The following is a 23652-nucleotide window of genomic DNA, read 5'->3' on the forward strand; positions in this document are numbered from 1 at the left end:
ACTTTTAAAGTATTAGTTTTATAATAGAATGTGAGTAGGAATGAGTTAGTGGAATATGAGATCCACTCCCAAAAATAGTAAAAGTGAAATGTATCAAATTTTCAGGGACGGACGAAACGGTAAACTTTTTAGGGACATATTTAATTTGCCCATTAAATTCCAGTTCATAATATATTCGGAAAAATACTAGTCCATACTTAGAAAAAAGAAGAAAAGGTGATGTGATGATGACTCATGTTTTACGGTAGCTATATAGTCTATAGAGGCATGCTGGCTGGGGTCACCACAAGCCTTTCAAGTTTCAACCCAAAAAAAATCAAAAAAATCAAAAAAAGGAAAAACAAGGCCGAGCCGTTCAAGACAGATAAACAACCCCTTTTATCTCTCTCTCTCTCTCTCTCTAGTAGTAACAGCAAGAGAGAGAGGCGCCAATCGTCTTGTCTGGATTCTTATTAGATTAATAGAAGCCGAAGATTGAGGCGATCTGAGCGGAAATGGGGACACTTCAGACATGGAGAAAAGCCTACGGCGCTCTAAAAGACCAGACCAAAGTCGGTCTTGCTCATGTCAACTCCGATTTCAAGGTCTATACCTCTACTCTTTTTTTTAGTAATACGCCCTATAGTGGTGCTTGATTGAGCGAGCGGATTTTGTGCCAAAATTAGTTGGGATCGAGGAAATACCGCAAAATTGTGGTGATCGAATTTGGTTTTTGATTCGTTCTCTGTGTGAGTGATGTGAATCTTAGAGACGTGCGAGGGCTTGTGTGATTACTCAAAAATAGAGTGACGGTGAAGGAGAAATCATATGATTTTGATGATTTATTTATCCATTTGATAATATTTTTCCTTCGTCTCTAAAATTTTCTATTTTTGGTGCCTGCAAAAAAGGATGTTGATGTGGCGATCGTGAAGGCTACAAATCATGTGGAGTGCCCTCCAAAGGAAAGACACCTGAGAAGTGAGTGCTTCAGTTACTCGTGTCATTAGATCCACTAATTTATGCTGTTAACGTTGTTGAGTTTTGATTTAAGGGGATATAACATGGAGTAGATGGGGTTTTCATTTTGGGTTTAGGGCGATTTCTGGAATTTCTCTCTACACATTTTTTTGATTGGTGATTGAATTTACTATTCATTTTTGTCAATTGCTTAAAGACCTAAGACAAGGGGGTGGGATTTCAAGATTTAGGGAAAATTTATACGACTACTCTGTATTGTATGACGCAGAAGCAAAATGTTGATTCACATTTTCTGTTTAGTTTTCTGAGAGGGAACCAAATCCTTTAGATTTAGTGAGGAATGAGTGCCCTTGCAACTATTGTATTAGTGATTGGATGCTTTTTGCAGAAATTTTGGTTGCGACATCAGCAATTCGACCTCGCGCTGATGTTGCGTACTGCATACATGCACTTGCAAGAAGATTGGCAAAGACACATAATTGGACGGTATGGATCCAGGCTATTGCTGCTTCAAATGAATATTGTTTCCCGATAGGAATTTGAGTTAAATGTCAGGAGCATTAAGTTGCATCCTTTTTTGCTGAACCACCCCACCCCAACATATTTGAGAGGATGTGTCTCTTTTATGGGCCTTTATCTGCATTTATTATGTGGTTTAGAACTCAGGGAAAATGTACTAACATTGAAGAAAATGATCACATACTGATAGTCGTGTTAGGAGTTATATATGTCTATGGTAATTTTACTATTCTGCAAATTAGGTTTTGTTCGGATCATAGGTTCTATTATAGTTGCGATGCAGTTTCTTCTATGGATGTTTCGAACAGTTACCACAATCAGCTATAGTGAAATGATCATGTCATATATGCCTTTAGAATCTTTGAATGACTAAAAATGCGCTGAGTCAGGAAACATGGGAAATCTCAGATATCTATAGTGGAAGTGTACCTTGCAAGAATTTTCTGGCATGCATAAGGTTGTTGCATTTACAGTACTTTATATATCAGGAAATGACACAAGTTATTTGCAGAACACTTTTGGACCCCTTTTCCTTTTCATTTCCGTCTATCGAAATACAGTTTGAAAGATATTTTGGCATCTCTATGTCCCTTAGCTGAAACCTATTTTGGAATCTTTGCTTCCCTTAGCAGTTGGGGCGCCCCAACATCCCTCATTGCCAATGAGGGGGATGTTCATGACCTTTTTTTCAAACAAAATAATACATCTTACATAATACTTAATTAATATAGTAACAATCTGGAAATTTCTACTAGTCTGCTGGAACCATTATATGAATCAAAAGAATATCAATTTTTGAATTGCTGACCAATTGCAATACCAGTTTGATCATCAGTCTGTTTCCAGAAACACTGAATATGATAATGTTGTCAAGGTCTTATATGCTTTTGCCTTGCTTTATGCTATTCACTTTGTTTGCCTCTTCTTCCTCTTCCTCTGAACCTTGATATTGGGAGTTTAATAGTCGGTTTCATATATGTAAAATGTATATCTCTTTTTACGTTATTCAGCTTCTATTTATCACAGGTTGCGTTGAAAACACTAATTGTTATTCATAGAACATTGAGAGAAGGTGACCCGACATTCAGGGAGGAACTCTTGAATTTTCATCAGAGAGGCCGTGTCCTCCAATTATCCAACTTTAAGGATGATTCTAGCCCCATTGGTAGGTGACTACTTTTAATATCTGTTATGTGTAGTCTTGTGATATTATCCTGCCCCTTCATATACAGTCTAGGCCCAATTCTTTTGATCGAGTTAAGAAGAGAGTAGAACAAGTAAATGATGATCTTTTCAGAAATGAAATAATGCGTCACTCTCTTCCTCCAGCTTGGGATTGCTCTGCCTGGGTGCGGACTTATGCCCTCTTCTTGGAAGAAAGATTAGAATGCTTTAGGATACTTAAGTATGACATTGAAGCCGAGCGCCTTCCTCGACCTGCACAAGGTGAAGATAAGGTATGATTAATAATAATATTGGTTGATTTCTCTTATATATCTCAGTAAATTAATGGGTTTACTATATTCCCTCCAATGTACCCAAATTTCAATTTGCAGATTCAGTCCTTCCTTTTCAGATTTCAATTTCTGCCAACATTTCCTTGAAATAAAAATGTGAACATCTTTAATTAATAATAAATACTTCTGGCTCACTGTGTTACTTTTCCACTTATTCAATCCTTTCTAAACAACCATTTTAAAGTGCAAACATGTATATATCAAAAACGTGAAAGATACTAGTATAATCTAACATTTTCCCATTTCAACTAATTATGAAAGAGATGGAGTATCAGAAATGCATGTTGAAAACAAAATACAATATCTTGGCTACTTTATATGAATAGATTGTTGATTCATAAGTTCCTCCAGGTTCTATAAGTTTGAAAACCGTGTAACTAACTAAGAAGAATTCACATTAAGCATATTGTTCTAGAGCCCAGTACATGTAAAAGTGAATTTCCATGTCTTGTTGTTGGACCTTTGTTTAAGTCAGTTCATGGTATGCGGTTAGTATTGTTGAGAGACATTTTCTTGCTTGAATAATTTGCTCAGGGCTACAGTAGAACCAGAGACTTGGTTAGTGAAGAACTTCTGGACCAGTTGCCTTCTTTGCAGCAGCTTCTGTACCGTCTTATTGGATGTCGGGTATTTGTCAACTATTTGTTGTGTATCATTCTACTGTTATTAACCATTTTTCTATTCTTGTCATTTTTAAATGTTTTCATTTCTGTCTTTTAGCAGTCCATGGAAATATTTGTAACTAACCTTTATGAATTTTCAGCCTGAGGGAGCAGCTGTGAACAATTACGTAATTCAGTATGCCCTAGCCTTGGTACGCTCTCTCTCTTCTCTCCCTCTCCACCCTACCTCCCTGAAAAATTTGTAGTAAAAGCCCCCTATCCAATGTATGCTAGTCCTCATTGGTAACTATTATTCGTGTGGAATACAAAATTCTTTCGAAGAATTGTTAGAGAACAGAATGGTTAGGGATGTTATTGGGCTGCAAGGTTCAAGTTGATTTAAAGGGGACTGGTTTATTTGGGTCAATCTTTCGAGTTATATGCAAGGCATTTATCATTATTCCTTGGTCCTCTTGTTGAGTGAATGGCATTTTAATGTTGAATTGATGCACTGCATAAGTCACTGGCATGATTATGAGTTTTTGTTATTTCCTTGCTAATATTTGTGACTTTCAGGTGCTTAAAGAAAGCTTTAAAATATATTGTGCCATAAATGATGGGATAATCAACCTTGTTGACAAGGTGAGTGAAATACTGTTCCAAGTGTCCTATCCCATTTAATCAGTTAATGGGTTTTATTGTTGCTTAATGAAAAAACATATACCTTGCATTTCAGTTTTTTGAAATGCCAAGACATGAAGCCATCAAAGCCCTTGATATTTACAAAAGAGCTGGTCAGCAGGTATGCTTTTACGCTGCAAAACTTCTGTATCAGTTATTCTTCTTTGATTGGTATTATTATATATCGAGATTCATTCTGAAATTGTGGGGGATCTGGAGCTTGTTTGTGGTGTCATCATGTCATGCTCATATTGCAGGCCAATAGTCTTTCTGATTTCTACGAAATCTGCAAAGGGCTTGAACTTGCTAGGAATTTCCAATTCCCTGTGTTGAGAGAGGTACGCTGTCTGTAGAGAAAAATATGCTGATTTTGTTGTTAGTTGTTTTGGTAACTTCATAAAAAGTGTTAATGCATATTTCTTCAATTCTTTGTTTTAACAGCCTCCACAATCCTTTTTGGTTACCATGGAAGAGTATATACGTGAAGCACCAAGAATGGTTTCAGTTCCAAATGTAGCCTTGGTTAGTGAACTTTTACTCAAAGCAATCATTATTTGGTAGCATTCGTCTTGCTTTTGGGCATAATGATTTTCTTGTTTGCCAAGGTAGATTGTCATTTAGAACGCCTTATTATTTCAGGAGTACCCAGAAAGGTTGATGCTGACTTACAAGGAAGAGGATGTTCCTTCACCTTCTGAAGAGACGAAAATTCCACATGAGGAACCTGCATTGCAGCCCACTGATGAAGTTGCTAGCTCAACTCCCGAGGCACCAATTCCTCCACCTCTTCCAGCTAAAGCTGACACTGATGATCTACTGGTTAGGAGCTGAAGTACTTGAAAATTTGTACCTGAAATAATATATGGGGGTGAACTCTTACCCTGTGCATTTTCCTTTTCAATCTATTTAGGGATTGAATGCGGATACACAAGATGCAGCTGCGATTGAAGATAGCAATGCTATGGCTCTAGCTATAATCCCTTCTGGTAAGCATTCATGTCCATTCTACTGCATTATAAATCTTATGTTTTGAAGAGCAAAGATGATATCATATCATGATATGCAAATTGCAGGCACTACACCTTTTGACTCTGATACATCTCAAGCTAAAAGTTTTGACCCTTCTGGGTGGGAACTTGCTCTGGTTACTACCCCAAGCACCAACTTATCATCACTTCAACAGAGCCAATTGGTATGTCATGTGTTATTACTTATCATCCCTATATTCATCCTTTCTGATACAACGGACTGTTAGTATATTCTGGTATACCCAAAGTGTGCATCTTGGAGCATCTCCTAACAAGAAGTTTGGCTGCACACGGTCTGTGTCCTCTAAGATGATGCTGAAATGCATGTAGAGTGGCATCAGAAAATAAGCAGTTATGATGTTTGTACTTGCTGGTTTTGTTGGGTCTTTTCATATTTTTCTGGGAATGGGAGCCAGGGGTAGCGGCCTCACCTTGTAAGAGAGTATCACAGTGGGGGATCTGAAGCAACTAGCAAGTCAGTGTTGGTATATGTGATGCATGGAATGAATAGTTTAATTGCGCTGCATACTAATGGCAACAACATTGTGCAAGAAGGGGATCTTTTAGGTTTAAAATGCTGTAATTTTATATTAAGAGTCAAGTAGTGGCTCAGGCTATGAGGACTAAAGTTTGAAATGCTGAAGCAGCTTACTGGCTAGTATATCCATGTGGGTCTGCGAGTTGTTGAAGCGAATCTCTTTTCTCTTTTCTGTATAATCTGTGGATCGAATAAGCGAAGGTTAATGACATCCTTTACCAGGCTTTGTTGAAATATGGGATAGAGGATCATCTTCTGTCACTGTAAAACTTATACTCTGATCTTTTCTTGTTATAAGTGATGGCCATTTCTATCTTTGATTGTATAATCTCATTAGCCAAGTATACTGCCATGCTGAAAGACACTGATGTTATTATTTTGTTGAAATGATGTTTGCTTTATGGACATGTGTAGGGCGGGGGATTGGATTCACTTACCCTCGAAAGTCTGTATGATGAAGGAGCATATAGAGCATCCCAGCAGCCAGTATATGGCGCACCTGCTCCCAACCCCTTTGAAGTCAGTGACCCGTTTGCTGTTTCTAACAATGTTGCGATTCCAACAGTTCCTCCTATGGCTGGTATGGCACAACATCAAATCAATCCGTTCCTTCCATTTCAACCGCAGCAACAGCCCACCCATTTAATGATGACGCCCCAAAATCCTTTCGGTGATACGGGGTTTGGATCTTTTCCGGCTGCGCCTGCTCATGGTCCTGCTCATCCCCCGGCAACCAACCCTTTTGGGAGCACAGGCCTCCTATAAAAAGGTGCATTGTAATTTACTCGGCCTTAGTTGATTTTGGTATATATTGAAGTGAGCGGAAGTTTGTTGCTGCTGATATAAACGGGAGTTGCTTTTTGAGCTCAGGTGATGTATACTCGAGTGTTGTAAAGATATTTTGTGCTTGAAATTGCACTTCTTCATACAATCGTTCATTGGTAATTTGGTCATTATTGAAACACAGATTTTACTTTCTACCATTATGTGTTAGATTGAAGGTTGTATGTCATCAAGATTAAATATTCGAAAATTCTCAATTCCAGGATAATTTATGGATCATTTCCTCCACAAATTAAAAAAGAACTCTAATTTTATCTTATCTTATCTTACTGATCTAAAGTGTCTAAAGTGTCATTTGGTGAAAAGATTTTCATGCCTTTTTTGGAGGGAAAATGGAAAGCTGAGTAACTTTGTGTTTTCTTTCTTTTTTTCATCTTTCTAAAATAAAATTCAAAATTAAACTTAAATGATTGTCCAATACCATAAGAGACAATAGCTTCCTAAACAAGATCGAAATTTCTGTAAATACTATTATAAATTTTATGAAGAATATTACAATAAAACAATAAAGAAAAAATGAATCTTGGAAGGTGAAAGAAAGCACACCACAACCGGGCCGGTTGTAGACGTCACCACGGTTCATGAACCGGCGGTTCCGGTTCAAAAAAATATGGAACCTGAACCGGCCCGCCTAGGGTCAGGCGGTTCCGGTTCCGGTTCCTGTTCAGTCACGGTTCCAAGCCGGTTCAAAACCGGCGGTTTCCAGCCGGTTCCGGGGCGGTTCCGGTTCGGACCGCCGGTTCAATGCCGATTTTTTTTTTTTTTTTTTAAATTTTATTCCGGTATAGTACTAATTGTAGAGTTGTAGGTATAGTTGTAGTCTTGTACTATCGAATAAATAAATAAAACAAGAATGACAATTGACAAATGGAGTAGAAGTCGACATTGGAGTTGGAACAATTGGAATTTTATTGAAACAATCATACAATCATACAAATTTGAACGATATATGAATGTCGATATTACAAATACAAATGTTGAAAATTGAAATTACAAAAGAATCAAAAGACTTAAATAAAAAAAGTTGAAGTAAAAAACAATAAATTATAAATGTAAATAGATAGTATATATATATACTCTTAGTCGGCATGCCTACGCCTGCATGCCTATACCCTAAACCCTGAAAAGCTACCGGAACCGCCGGTTTCCGGCGAACCGCCGGTTACGATTCTTGATTTTTCGCCAACCTGAACCGGCCCGCCTAAACCACCGACTCCTATCCGGTTCCGAACCGCCACCGCGGTTCCGGTTCACGGTTCCGAACCGCCGGTGACGGTTCCGGGCCGGTTCGGTTTGGTGACGTCTAGCCGGTTGTGGTGAAGCAGAGCGGTGGACGTCGAGACGTGCCGGGCGGTGCTCATGGCTGAACTAGAGAGGGGGGCATTGTGTGGCGGTGGCGGCGGGGCGACGGTGAGCACAGTAGCGGGTGAGCGCGCGGCAACGCAGACAGGGGGTCGACGGCGAGAAGAGGGAGAGACTAGAGAAAATGCATATGGGTAGGGATGTTAATGTAGCCCGCAACCCATGGCTGGCCCGAATAGCCCGCAAAATTTATAGGGTTAGGGCTGAAAATTTCTAGCCTGATTAAATTACAACTCAATTATCCTGCACCCAATTAACCCGCAACTCGTTAGGGCCAGACCCGAAAACTCGATTGGGCTGGCCCGAAAACCCGATAAAATTTAAATCGTTCTATCTGTTTGACTCAATTTTATATATTAAATATATAAATTATATATTAAATTTTTATTAACATAATAATAGATATATAAATTAGAAATTTCAAATTCACTAAAAAATATATTTAAATTTCTAAAACATGATTTAAAATTTCTTGATGTTTATGTTTTATTTTGCATAAATACCAAATATTAGTATTTGATCATGTTTATGTTTAAGTTTAAGCATATATCTCAAATTTATCATAATTAAATATTTTACATTTTATAAATATAACTAATTTTCACCATTATTTATTGGATTGATCGCATGTTAATTTTATCGGTAGCAACCCGATTAACCTGCTGGGCTAGCTCGAAAGCCGAGTTTTTAAGGTTAGGGTTGAACTTTTATAACCCGAAAAAATACAATTCGATTAGCCGGCACCCGATTGATCTGAATAGGGTTGGCCCAACGTCCGGTGAGCTGGCCCGATTGAGATTCCTACATGTGGGGGCACCACTTTTACTAGGGTTGGATGAAATACTATTTTATGTAAATCTAGAATTTAGTTTAGCTTTTAGTATATTGGTTAAAGTATATAATCTGGGCTGTGTATAAAAAATGTTAAATGAATTCATTTTTAAATAGGGGTATAATCAATTAGAAGTTTTACTTGAATTGCCGCCGTGTATATCATGTCATATTTTTTAATTTACTTTTAATATGTTGATTTGTATATCAGTTTATATCTTCAAATTTAATAATTTTTTTTGAGTATTATATATTTATAATTAAATTTAATTGTTTACATTTTATATAAATATATTTATATTTAAATTACTAGATAGATAAATATAGTTATAATTGATTTGATTTTGATTTCCTTTATGAAATAAAATATTATTTTATTCATAATTTTGATACCCATTTCAAAATATAAACTTACTCCATCCCAGCTGAAGTGATTGATTTTTTTTATGTTGTTTTGTGAATATGATAATAAAGTTAAATTTGAGAAAGTAAAGTAAGAGAATAAATAATATAGAAGAAAGTCGTATCTATATTATTCTCTTACTTACTTTATTTTCTTTCACTTCTTACTATTTATTACTCCATCCGTTCCACTTTAGGAGTTCCGATTTACTAATTTTTGGGTGTTTCACTTTACACTTTAGGAGTCCTGGTTTGAATATCCATTTAATGCGTCGAAAACTTACTATTCCATGGCAGCTAAATTGGTTATCAAAGCTCATGCTTACGACTTTGAAATCACGTACAAGAAGGGCGCTGATAACGTGGTAGCGGATGCCCTTTCTTGGGTCCATTCATCGGAAATTTTCTGCATGGCCATAACGTCGGTCTCAACTATTTGAAACTCCAACCCTATCAGTAAAAACTTGCGTGACCACCAGTTTCAGAAGTTAAGCCCACGATACTTTGGTCCCTTCAAGGTGATTAATAAGTATGGACCAGTGGCTTATAAGCTTCAGTTACCGGCGGGTTCCAAGATCCATCTGGTTTTCCATATATCACAACTGAAACATAAGATGGGCCCTCTGAAGCAGCTACATGGTACTCTTCCATCTATCGGGAATTCTACCTTCTTGGAGCCGGTGAAGACCCTTGATAGGCACTTGGTAAAGAGGGGCAATCAGCCGTATACTCAGGTCTTAGTCCACTGGGCTAACTCCTTTCCGGAGGATGCTACGTAAGAGTATTTGTTTGACTTGCAGGACCGCTTTTCGCATTTCAAACCTTGAGGACAAGGTTTATTTCGAGAGGAGAGATTTGGTACGTGAAAAATAAGTGTCAAGGTGGATAGCTAAATAAACACGGTGCATGGGTGCATGCAGACATGGCTCAACAGGGGATTAAATCACACATGCCGCACATGATAGAGAATGAGAGTTAGTTAGATTGGTGATAGTTTGTTAGATCTGATTTTGCTCATCTATAAGAGCACAATTTCCCTTTAGTTGTAGAATCATATTATGAGTTAATGCGATATTCTCCCTTTTTCTCTCCTTCATCGTCCACCGACAATTCCTTTTGTGTAGGTGCTATTCAGATTGTTGTTACACTCTCCGGTGACCCCAATACGGCACCGGAGTATTGGTTCTAAAGCTTGAGTCGGCGCTTAGAAAATAAGATCTGAATTTGTTCTTAGGGTTTTAGGTGGGTTTGGGAATTTATATTTTTTTATAGTAATTCAAACATTCAGAAAAACTTTAGAATAAAAAATTGGAAGATCTCAAGTTTGTAACAACACTTTATCTTGATTTTTTTATTTAGGTTTGGAACAAAAAAATACTCCCTCCGTCCACGAAAATTTGTCCCAGTTTTCCATTTTCGTCTGTCCCTCAAAATTTGTCCAATTTCACTTTTACCATTTTTGGTAGTGGACCCCATATTCCACTAACTCATGCTTACTAACATTTTATTATAAAACTAATATATAAAAGTAGGACCCACAATCCACTAACTTTTTCAACTCACTTTCCATTACATTTCTTAAAACCCGTGCCCGGTCAAACCGGGACGAATTTTCGTGGACGGAGGGAGTAAAAGCCATGCCATGGAATTATAAATTAATGGCATCAACGCTGATAAATTTTTACATTTTGATGTTTAATTAGAATGATTGATGCCTGGAGAATAATTCATGTACTAGTGAATGACTCTACGTATATATCAATGAGGAAGACCCAAAAATATGAGATTTAAAAGGAATGAATAAATTTAGATGATTTCATAGGCGGAATATTACTCTTTTATAATTACACCTGTTAGTTGGACATTAGTAAAGATATATAATGAAACTAGTTAGCCATTACACAAATGTGTACAATCAAGCGCATAACATAGATCTCGATCTATGTTTAAAAGTCCTAATCGCTTACAAATCAACACGGTTTAGTAGCATACTTGTCAAAGTAGATAATTTAAGCTAGAGAATAACATCAACAGTCTCAAACGTTGTTAACTGCTTCCATTGAATTCTACGAGATACAATACTCAGGGCCGCATTGTGAACTTGCAACACATCATAGAGAAATTCAAGGACAAGAAACTTTACAAGAATCAAATATGGATAAAACGAGAAACTGCCTTTATAAGAGTTTGGCAGAAAAATAATCATAGATGAATTATTTGAACTTTTTATAGATGCTACACCAGATGGAACTAAAGGTCAATTATATCACAATATCGCACAAAAATATAACACAAAGATATGGAAACAAATCATTGTACATAAGCATCCATCATATGTATACACTATAAGTTAACAATCACCTACAAGCTCATCCAACAGAGTATAAAAGTGAAGGTTAAACAAGATGTTGTAGTTAGCAGCTAGCATATAGCTCAAAAACCTATTAAGCCACCTATCAATCCTTAGTCCTCATCCATTAACAGCCAGCTATATAGCTCAAAAACCCACTAAGACACCTAAATAGCTCAAAAACCTATTAAACCAACTATCAATCCATAGTCATCATCCATTAACAGCCAACTAAATAGCTCAAAAACCTACTAAAAATACCTATCAACCCAAGCGACGACGTTTGTTCCCAACTAGACAAGGAACATACTCGCCGCCAGCGGCCTTGACAACACTCAAGGCCTCGCCGCCCTCGCCCTCTTTTTCTCTGGCAAGCCTCGACGACACTCTCGCCCTCGCCTTGGCCTTGAACACGAACTCGAACACCCTCGCCCTCTCCCTCTCCAACAGCCTCGACGACACCCTCGACCTCGCCCTCTCCTCGACCGCGAACACGAACTGGAACTGGAACTGGAACGCCCTCTCCAGTACCCTTGACGACATCCTCGGCCTAGATCACAAACTCGAAATCGAACTCATTGCCCGCAGCCTCGTCCTGGACAAACCAGTTTCCATATTCTGGTAGCACATCCTCGGACTCGGGCTCGGGCTCGCTGTCGTCGGAATTCGAAGGACCCTCATTTGGATCAAGATCAATAACATCTTGCTCTACAGGTTCAACCACAGCTGGATCAAACTCTTCAACTACCAATTCATTATCTAAAATGAGAGGGGGAAGGTCGCCCACACCACCAAGGACAAGGAGTTCAAAAAGCTCAAAAGCCATGAAAAGTCAGCAATCGGATCTCCTATTGGATCCATAGTGGGGTAGAAGGGTTTATGGATTTGGGTTTTGAATTGAATGACGAAGTATGGTACGTGAAGAATAAGCTCGAGATGGATAGCTAAATAAACACGGTGCATGGATGCATGTAGACGTGACTCAACCGGGATTAAATCACACATGGCGCGCATGATAGAGAATGAAAGTTAGTTAGATTGGTGATAGTTTGTTAGATCTGCTTTTGCTCATCTACAAGAGCACAATATCCCTTCAGTTGTAGAATCATATTATGAATTAATGCAACATTCTCCCTTTTCCTCTCCTTCATCGTCCACCAGCAATTCCTTTTGTGTAGGTGCTATTCCAGTTGCCGTTCCACTCTCTGGTAACCCCAAAACCGCACCAGAGTATTTGGTTCTCTGGCCAAAATTTTTTGAAATTGCCGGTTTCCGGCCAAAACCACTGGTTTCCGACCAAAACCACCGGTTCTGGGCCGGTTTGGCGGTTCATTTCAATTTTTTGTTTTTTTTTGCCTTATGAAATCTATGAAATCATTCTTGATTTTCTCATTTATAGAGACATCCTTGAATGTTTTACGTTTCACTTTCAATGTGGGACAAAATATGTTGAAGTATTTTCTTTTATAACTATATGTTTAGATCATTTATTCATCTTTTTCCAATGTGGGATACAAAACTTTCTTTTGTCTTCTACTTTTCTTCATTTTTTTATAATAAACATAAACAATATTATTATTTGAATATATTCTTGATAGATAAAAATAAACAATTATTGAGAAGGGGTCATATTCTAATGCTTATAGCACCCTAATCCAAAATCAAGACCAAATCTCATCCTTAGATTTTAAAATGAGTGGATGAGATTAAATCTTACGAATCTCAATAAATTGTAGACAAAATATCAACAAAAGGGTAATGTCGTCATTATGTTATCATATGATAATTTTCGTGAATGTTTTTTTATATCAACATAATGTATTACAAATATCAACAATATGACATAAGAATATCAACACTAGTACAAGAAAATATCAACACATATTTATTGAGATTTTTACATGGTTTTATTGAGATTTTTACCTGGTTTTATTGAGATTTTTTGATGTATTTGTTAATAAAAATCTGGTTATCAACATTTACGAAAACTAAAATAAAAAATATCAAATTTCATTATCCGAACGTCGTCGGAACATATGCAATTGAGATCTCGTTGGAATCCTTATAAAATTATCTTTAATTTGATATATTTTTTGTGAAAAAAATAATTTAAATTGAGAGAGTTACGTAAATTTAAAGTTTTAAGATGATTTTAATGAGAGGAAATTGCCATTAATACCCTCTAATTTTATTTATTATTTTTCTTAATTAAAAATATAATTCATGTGGCATTATTTCAACCACTAGATCTTCTAATCTAATGGTCAAGATTTAGTCTTAGTTTGAGATTGTTAATTAGTTAGCAATTTAATCCCCTATTGAGAAATATGATTTGTATATAGAAAAATATTTATTTGTATAATAGTTATTGTTAGGTTTAACAATTTGTATAATAATTATTTTTTTAATGTGTATAATAGTATTTATTTGTTAACATATATATATAAATTTATAAACATAAGCAAATTGATAATGATAAAGAACTATTGAATAATAGTTCATGTAATAATATTTGTTGTTAAATTATAATAATAGAAGATAGAGTACTAATATAGACAAAGAATGATGGGAGATCTATAATATATTTATAAATAATGACTTTTATCCCACATTAAAGAAAAGCGTAACACATCCAAGAATGTGTAACGATAAAAGAGAATAATCCAATACACTCTCTTCCAATATAAATGCTCAAGTCCAACATTAAGTATTGATATTTTAAAAATCAAAAGGTTTAACCATAAAAAAGAATAATCCAATACACTCTCTTTCAATATAATTGCCCTTTGAGGTGCCACCATCATGGTTCAGTGTTTGAAGAGAATATGCAATGATAAAATTACACAAATTAAAGAAGTTGGGATATAGTACTATTTAGGCTGCGTTTGGTAGCTATGTTTCACCAAGATAAGAGATTAATTTGGGTTTATTTGTGTGTTTGGTAGTTATGTTACCAAACATAGTAGCCCGTGTTTTGTATCCGGCTCGCACAAAATCCAACTAAAATCCTATGTTTTAATCATATTTATAACCACCCAACATCCTATGTTACTTATCATGGAATCCTAGTTAATTTTAGAAAAATACATGTTTACCCATAACTTAAAAATTTTCAAATCCTAATCAAAACATAAACGCCTCAATCACTTCACAAAAATTGCGAAAAGAAGTTCTTCCACAATTCTCTCATTCTGCCTCCCTCCATTTCTTCCGGAGACTCCATTTCTTCCGGCGAATCCATTTCTGAATCAAGCTCAACAGAGACTGAAATCTCTCCCCCTGCGTCGCCAAGTTCCCCACCACACTTTGTATCCTCCCCCTATACTCCTCAGTCTATCATACCTCATCCTTAATCAATGCTTTCGGAAAACTTGATAAAAATATGCACATACAAAAAATTGTCCAAAATAATCAAAGCTTAGACAATGCTTATGCTTTGATTATTGTCCAAAAAAATCAAGATTCTGGATTGGCATGTGTCAATACAAAATTAACAATATATGGAGTCAAATTGCTATCCAAAGATCAGCAAAAATTTCGATGGGGAAGGAAGTGCATATGGAGCAGTAGAAGTATTATGCAAAACAAAACATTTCATAGATGATGAAAACGAAATGACAATATCCAAAGTGCTAAAACAGAGAGAGGCTGCGGCTGTTAATTTTATAGAGAATATTAGGGCAACATAAGGATAATTTAGTAAATAAATTAAATTATGAGGATAATTTTGGTAATTATAATTTTAATTCTTATTTGTCATTTGTTGCAACAAACACTTGAATAAGATAACTCATAATTTTCTTAATCTACCAAACACCCAAATATATTTTTTAACTAATTGAAACTATGATAACTATCATGAATTGTATTATGTTTAGTCAAAACATGACATAGCTATCAAACGGTCCCTTAATAAAATAGCTAAAGATTTAAAGGTTGTGATTGTGATATGTGATTAATAAACTAGCTAAAGATTGAGGTATAATTGTAGCTTTTCAAAGATTAAAAAAAAATCAATAAATCTAACAAATGTGATTATAAGTTTAACTGTTTAAGTTCTGTAGTTATACCAAGGCCCTCTACCTCCATACCTGACTCCAGAGCTGATCCGAGCCTAATAACAGCAGGGCCCAAGAAGGAATTGCCAGGCTCGAGATTCGAAGATGTCTTTGAATTAAAGAGGTGGGCCGAGAATTGAGTTGGGCTAAGAACGTGTTTATCCGATTTATCAAATGGAATGTTCAAATAGTTTATATTCGTCATTGCCTAATTCTCTCTTTTTAATCCAAATAAATCACTGAACCAATTTCTCTCTCCCTCTCTCACTCGTATAAAGTTTCAATTTTGCTATACTAATTCGGATAATGGACAACTAAAGTTGTTTGCAATCAATTCACATTTCTTATGATGGTGTTGTCCGAACTCCATGACTAGTAAACCTATCCACACATGTCACATGTGGATATGGTATTTACAACTTTTTCTGCCATGCAATATTAATTCTACTCATCAAGTAATTTAAATACTATTATATATATCGTATTACTATTAAGTGAATATAATAGTATTTAAATTACTTGAACGTATCCAAAAAATCGTAAGCCCTTCAAATCATGTCCCACCACTCTTGTGTAAAATGTACATTTCCTCCATTAGGTTCATATATAATCAGAAGTTAGCTTTAATCGCAATCAAATTTGAAATAACTCACTACGTGAATAATTTTACAGTTAATGAAATGATAGTGATCTCATAAGCTTGCTTTAAATTTATCCCATCCTCATTGCTCGTAGGTGGTTTTTTTTTAAAAGATTTGTGCTATTTTTATGAAAGTTAAAGTTCACACCATTTTATAATTTTTTCCATAGATTCAAGCCAATTTTTAAGTATTTTTTTAAATTTTATGCCATTTTTATAAACGATGCTAAGATTCGACCACAAATTACAATTTACACTATAATATAATTTACATATATACTCCAATTATACAGCTACTGCACCTTCAAAAGCTTCATCATCTCTATCTTGCCAAATCAGGACCAACGATTTCCCTTTATCTTTTTTTCCATTCAATTATAATTGCCAATGAGGCTGATTTTTACCTATCCCCATTAAATGAATACGAATCGGTGTTGGTCTCACTTCAACATTTTGCAATTAATAATAGCTGTAATTTGTTTTATATCCTTTCAAATAAATACTGTGTATGATTGAGACCAAGAATACTGAAATTTTACTAAATACCACTTTGAATAATTTTTTTCATCTCCTCTATTGAAGCGCAATTAATATCCAAAATACGTCTCCAATTTACTTGGTATATCTTATTTTTCTTATCCCTTGTTTTGACGTATTTTTCTCGCTAATCCTAATTAAGTACCAACAGAGATTGGGTTACAGTACAAATGTCACTTTCTAACATGTTGCATAACATCATTAAAAAATTTTTAAAAAATTATTTAACTATGTTGTATGGTTAGATCTTTATGAATCCCAAGGTACAAAAGGTAAAAAGAAAACGTATATAAAAATCACCAATCAGTAAAAGCAAAGAATAATGTGAACTAGAACAGCCAAAAAATAAGGAAAAGGGGAACTGTAGCACTCACAACTGTGATTATTGGCCAAACCAAAATATTTAAAATATAAATTTAAAAAAGAGGGTTGGACAGGTATGATGAGCTCCAACACCTATCATCCTTTAATGGGGCCCACACACTCGTTTGGTGGGGGCCCATTAACTCAATTTCCACATAGGTAGGGGCCCATTGGAGCCGGGCAAGGATTTTGGCAAAGTTAAAGCTGTTTTTGGATCCAAAGTTGACAACGCCACCCCTCTCTCTTTCTCCAACCTTAATTATTAATTTAGTTGCCAATATATATTAATAGTTGCAATAATCAATTGATAAAATGCAACATTTTACAATAGGCCTGAATAGTGGAAGAGAGCGGCTACCAGCAACAAAAAAGTTAAGACAAAAATGTTTTAAAACCTGAATAGTGGAAGAGAGCGGCTACCAGCAACAAAAAAGTTAAGACAAAAATGTTTTAAAACGTTAGACCCCTATCCATCTCTAGAATCTTTTATTCTGCTATCCCTCATTCCTTTTCTTAATTCTTGTTAAACATTTAAATTAGCTGTAAATACAAACATGGCTGCAAACAGATTTGCAACGATGTTACACAGAAACACCAACAAAATCACACTGATTCTCATCTACGCCGTGCTGGAATGGATTCTGATCTTCCTCCTCCTCCTCAACTCCCTCTTCTCCTACATCATCATCAAATTCGCCCACTTTTTCGGCCTCAAGCCTCCGTGCTTCTGGTGCACGAGAATCGATCACGTTTTCGATCCCGCAAAAGGGGGCAAAAACATGCACAAGGATCTTCTCTGCGAAGCCCACTGCAAGGAGATTTCGGGGCTGGGTTACTGCTCTAACCATCGGAAGTTGGTGGAATCCGAGGGTATGTGCAAGGATTGCTTTTCCTCGTCGAAGAATTTCGCTGTGTTCCCATGGATGAAAGGGTTTGGGGTGAGTTTGAAGTGTTGTTGTTGTGGGGTGTGTGTAGATGATGATGGTGGGAAACCTTCTTCTTGTATTCTGCTCAAGACTTCATCTTGGGATGTTTTGGAATGTACCCAGAAAGAGAATTTGATTGTTGATTGTGATCGAGTTGAGGAAGGATTTGATGATTTTACGGAGAAGATTCTAGATTCTTCTGCTGATTTTGGTGGCGGTGGAATGGTTGAGATTGATGGCAATTCGGTGGAAGCAGGGGAAGATGAAGTTGAGAGAGGAAAGGAAACTCTCGAGGAAGAGAAGTCTGTTTTGATCATGAAGGATAAGTCTGTGCAGGTGTGTGTTGAAGAAGATGAAGTTCCGCCTCAGCATTTGGAGTTTTTCCTGGATTACAGTGGTCACACGTTGGTTCCGATTGAACTGGTCGATTCGATGACGGATGAGCATCTTGGCGAGGGGAATGGTAGGATTGAAGATGATGGTGAAAGCAATGAGAGAGAGCCATTGGTTTTGGGGAGAGAGGAGAAAAGGGCTGATGCATTTCTTGATGTTGATATCAATGAGGAACCAACATACACGATGCTTGAGGCCATGGAAATGGAAGAAGATGAAAACTCTCTTGTGTTTCATGCGAAAGGCTCTTATTTTGAGACCGTGTTTCCACTGGCACGGTGGCCTTCTGTGGAGGCAAATGGAGATCTAGAAATGGCTGGAGCATCGATCGAGGAACAATCAGATGATCTTGCAGGTATATTGCAATTTCTTTGTTTAGTTTCTGAGATTGCTTTGCTGAGAATTGTGTGATATCTTGATTGTTTGAATATGCAATTGAAACAATGCTGTTGTGTTTAGATAATAATGTAGCATGTGAGGAGGTTGATCATGGAAACAATGAAAATGAAGCAGATGTCTCAATTGGAACTGAAATTCCTGACTTAGATGTAGCAGATGAGATGATACAAATTCAAGATTCTGTTCATACGTATGAGTGCAGTCGCGAAGATCCTTCAACGAGTTGTGCTGATCTTTTTGCACCATATGATGATCATGGTAATTCTGGAATTCTTGCTTGCATGAGTTATGTGTTAGTTGCTTGGATTTTTTGTTTTTGTTTTTATTTGAGCTCTAAAAATTTGTTCTATTAGGTCCTAGGGAAGTTGAGGAGAAGACGGTGGAGTTAGAATCGTTGTCCTTTGAGGATAAGGAGCATGTGAAGGAGAACGAGCCTTTGTTTCAGTCTGAGGTGAATGAGACTGAGGAAGAGGATAAGTTTCCTGATACACCGACGTCTGTGGATAGCCACAACCAGTTGCACAAGAAGTTATCACAGCTCGAGAAGAGGGATTTGGGGACTGAAGAGTCATTGGATGGGAGTGTGACGAATGAGTTAGAAGGTGGTGATGGAGTTGTGACTGTTGAGCGGTTACAGGCAGCACTGAGATCAGAACGCAAGGCGTTGCAATCCTTGTACATGGAGTTGGAAGAGGAGCGGAATGCCTCTGCTGTGGCGGCCAATCAGACAATGGCAATGATAAACAGGCTGCAGGAAGAGAAGGCTGCGATGCGGATGGAGGCTCTGCAGTATCAGAGGATGATGGAGGAGCAGTCGGAATACGATCAAGAAGCTCTGCAGCTCATGAATGAGCTAATGGTGAAGAGAGAGAGGGAGAAGCAGGAGGTGGAGAAGGAGTTGGAAGGGTATAGGAAGAAGCTATTCGAGTATGAGAGTAGGGAGAAGGTGAGGACGTTGAGGAAGATCAAAGACGGGAGCACGAGGAGTGGATTCTCATCGGCTTCTTGTAGCAATGCTGACGATAGTGATGGATTGTCCATTGATCTGAATCAAGATGCCAAGGAAGAAGATGGATTTTACAGCCATCAAGAAAAATACGAAAACCAGAGCACGCCTGTGGATGCAGTCATCAACTTGGAGCAATCATTAGCCGATTTTGAGGAAGAAAGGATGTCCATACTCGAGCAGCTCAAGGTCCTAGAAGAGAAGCTCTTGACATTGGATGATTATGATGACGATGACAAGGAGCAAAATTTCGAGGAAGAAAATGGTCATCATCATCTTAATGGTGAAACAAATGGACATGCAAATGGCGTTGCTAAAGAAACAACGAATGGGAAGCATCATCATCAACACAGGCGAGTCGCGGGCCACCAGGGCAAATCATTGCTCCCCCTCTTCGATGCAATCTGTGATGAAAACGGAGATGCCATGCTGAATGGAGACGGAGATGACATGCTGAATGGAAATGGAGTGCATGACTCTTCTCACGATGAATCAGAGTTCGAAATGGAGAATAAGAAGCTTGCCATCACAGAGGAGGTCGACCATCTCTACGAGAGACTGCAAGCTCTCGAGGCAGATAGGTTGTTTCTCAAGCACTGCATTAGCTTTCTAAAGAAAGGTGACAAGGGCATGGATCTCCTTCAAGAAATCCTGCAGCATCTGCATGATCTCCGCAACGTGGAGGTTCAAACCAGAAGCATGGACGACGCTATAAATGAAACAAGTCATCACTAAGTATTCATCCATCTCCACAAAATATCATTGGTATAAATTTGAATCCTAAATATTTTCTATTGTCTTGCACTATGCTACAAAACTGTAAAGATCATATTTTTCTTACACCATTTTCCTCACTAAGGTAATCCAAAGCTACAAACCTTTGATGCAAAAGGAACAGCTAATGTGGAGAGGGAATTAAAGGCTCTTGTTTTGTGGTAAAATTTGCAGACAAGAATTTGAAACCTGGTGGAGTTTTGCCCTTTGTTTCCTTGTAATTTTGTCATGGTAGACCCAATTTTTTTGTGGGAAAAAGGGGGTGATGAGTGCATGTGTGTGTGTGTAGTGAGTTAAAATTTCATTAGGCATTTAGGAGTAGCTTAATTAGTTCCATTTTTCATCTTTTGAAGAGAGAGACAGAGAAGGGAGAGAGGGGTAAGTAACTTCCTATTTCCTAGTCTCATTATATTTGCATTATTCTAATTAATCAGAGTTTGTTTATTTATTTGGAAGGTCTAGTTGTAAACTACCTGTACCCATCTGTAATTATATAAAAATGAGTGTGTTTGTCTACTGTTTTTGGGATGATTACATGCGACTGCCAATGACAGTGTTATGCACGTTATATACATAATCAAGAATCTTGGTTGGTAAATATTAAAATAATTCGTTGCACAAAAAGAATTACTAGAATAATTAATTTTGGAGCGTATTATAAGCAAACCAACTTGAAATTGACATTGTTAAAGTCCTGAAGATCTTATATTCACAATGTATTTTGGAATAGAAAATTCATAAAACTGTTTTCTGGGACCAGAATATTTAAGTAACAGACGAATTAAATTGTTTTTTAATATTAGTATTTAAAATCTGGTGTCTCGTCAAATCATAAATATTGGCATATGTACATTAATTGATATGAGTACTTTGTGAAATGAGCACGAAAAAATGAGGATGGAAATTGGTCAAATGGTTCAATGAAAGTTGATTTGTATATTTTGAAGTCATTATTCCTTCAAATTAGACCTGTGCAATACTATATATTGGGGTAACTAGTCCAATTTATTACTACTATTTGCTAATTATTGGATAATCTAATTAAGTGCAATAGAGAAGCCAGCCATGCAATGAAAAGTATAGGAGTATGAAATTGAAGTGCACATGGGCAGCTATGCAACATAGGAGATTAATTTAAATTAACCGAGATGTGCTTATAACACTAAACCATGTTTTTCTCATGATTATCGAATATTCTTGAAATCTGTTGCTGTTCCTGACAATAATCATGAACGCAACTTACGATGCTATTTATTTACTTAAACTAAAATACCCATATAAACCCATCTCTCGTTAAGAAATTAACTCCAAAAATATTCTCATGAGATTGTCGAACAAACAAGTAACAACAATATCGTAAACATATTACTGACATTGCAACTTAGCAATCTAGGGTTAGATTCAATCTTATTTTTTTATTTAAAATTCGTACTGTTATCAGCTTATAAATGTCTTGGTGTATTTTGCAAGATTAACAACTCCAATGAAGTTATTTCTTTTCCTTGGAATATTCTGAGTAATGTGGTCTAGTATATGGCTCCAATTTTGAAGCATTTGTAAATATGACACAAAACTTTTAAAAAACACACAAAAAGACACGTTTCTAAAAATAACCCAAACTTTAATAAATACTAGGGCTGGGAAAAAATACCGAAATACCGAAATACCGGCCTTATCGTATCGAAAAAATACCGAAAATACCGAATTTTCGGTATACCGTGACTTTCGGTACGGTATGATACCTTACCGGAATATTCCGGTAAGGTAACGGTATGAATTTTCAAATACCGCGGTATACCGAATTCGCATCTTAGAAATTAGGTATGCTCCTCTACGTAGTAAATTAAGGTATATACGAAAGTAAACTGGAGTATATAATACCACAAAAATATAAACACAATTATATATAAAATATATTTTATATATTTTTTAAATTAATAAAATCTATTGTGAAATATAAATATAATTATGAATAAATTATATTTAATTTATTTTAAAATTATAAAATATAAATAAATATTCTAAAAACTCTAATTTTCTTATTTTAATTGATGTTGAAAGCCAGGTATACCACAAAAGTAAGGTATAACAAGCTGCAGTACGGTATAAATGCAAATGAGGTATGTGTATTCGGTATGGAAATTCATCATAACGAAAATAAGGTATACCGAAGTTCGGTATACCGAAAACTTTGGTAAGGTAAAGGTATGACTTTTTCGCATACCGTATTTACGGTAAGGTATATGGTATGGTGGTTTCGGTAAGGTATACCTTACCTACCCACCCCTAAGTAAACCTCTATATTGCACTAACTCATTCATCCTTACATTTTATAATAGAGTAAACTGCATAATTAATCCCATTTTTTTTGGGTTGTGACACAACATACCCCTGACCAAAAAAAATAGTACCGAAGGAACTTAATGTTAATTATAAAAGTAGGACCCACATATCCACCAACTTTTTCAACTCACTTTCTATTACATTTATTAAAACTCATGCCGTGTCAAATGATGGTGAATTATTAGGGACGGATGGAATAGTACAAACTGTTTTACTTTTATTTTTATACTCCTTCGGTCCCAAGAAAATGACATTTGGGGGGAATTAATGAATAATTGGTAAAGTAAGAGAGATTAAGAGAATGATACTTAAAATAGTATTAGTCGATAGTGTGATTCATATTATTATTAGTGTTTAATGATAAGCCCTGATATATAAATGGTAAATAAATTGATATATATTAATAAAGAGTTTGGGAGAAGTTTTGATAAATGGAAATGGGGTAATTGTATGGGACATAAAATAAGGAAATTGTTTTTATTTTTATTGGACGAAAGGGAGTATCTATTTTAGAACAACAAGTAAATTCAGTATGTGGCTGACGAGGAGCCACGTCAGTAAGTCCCGATGATATTGAATT

General features: G+C 36.3%; 2 protein-coding genes across 2 annotated transcripts; both read left to right on the forward strand.

The window, feature by feature from the left end:
* The first annotated feature begins 292 nt into the window (after positions 1 to 292).
* LOC125214061 (putative clathrin assembly protein At2g01600) lies at positions 293 to 6825 on the forward strand. The gene is made up of 15 exons (XM_048114931.1): positions 293 to 584; positions 891 to 960; positions 1349 to 1446; positions 2506 to 2644; positions 2809 to 2936; positions 3531 to 3623; positions 3760 to 3810; positions 4175 to 4240; positions 4335 to 4400; positions 4537 to 4617; positions 4721 to 4801; positions 4919 to 5098; positions 5190 to 5265; positions 5353 to 5471; positions 6260 to 6825. The coding sequence occupies exons 1-15, from the start codon at positions 495 to 497 to the stop codon at positions 6608 to 6610; spliced, it is 1689 nt and encodes a 562-aa protein (XP_047970888.1). The 5' UTR covers positions 293 to 494; the 3' UTR covers positions 6611 to 6825.
* Positions 6826 to 17699: 10874 nt separating this feature from the next.
* LOC125208951 (myosin-binding protein 2) lies at positions 17700 to 21245 on the forward strand. The gene is made up of 4 exons (XM_048108492.1): positions 17700 to 18905; positions 19010 to 19207; positions 19303 to 20720; positions 20815 to 21245. The coding sequence occupies exons 1-3, from the start codon at positions 17786 to 17788 to the stop codon at positions 20688 to 20690; spliced, it is 2706 nt and encodes a 901-aa protein (XP_047964449.1). The 5' UTR covers positions 17700 to 17785; the 3' UTR covers positions 20691 to 20720; positions 20815 to 21245.
* The last annotated feature ends 2407 nt before the right edge of the window (positions 21246 to 23652 follow it).

Source organism: Salvia hispanica, chromosome 3 (assembly GCF_023119035.1).
Source record: "Salvia hispanica cultivar TCC Black 2014 chromosome 3, UniMelb_Shisp_WGS_1.0, whole genome shotgun sequence".
In the NCBI taxonomy this organism is placed as follows: Eukaryota; Viridiplantae; Streptophyta; class Magnoliopsida; order Lamiales; family Lamiaceae; genus Salvia; species Salvia hispanica.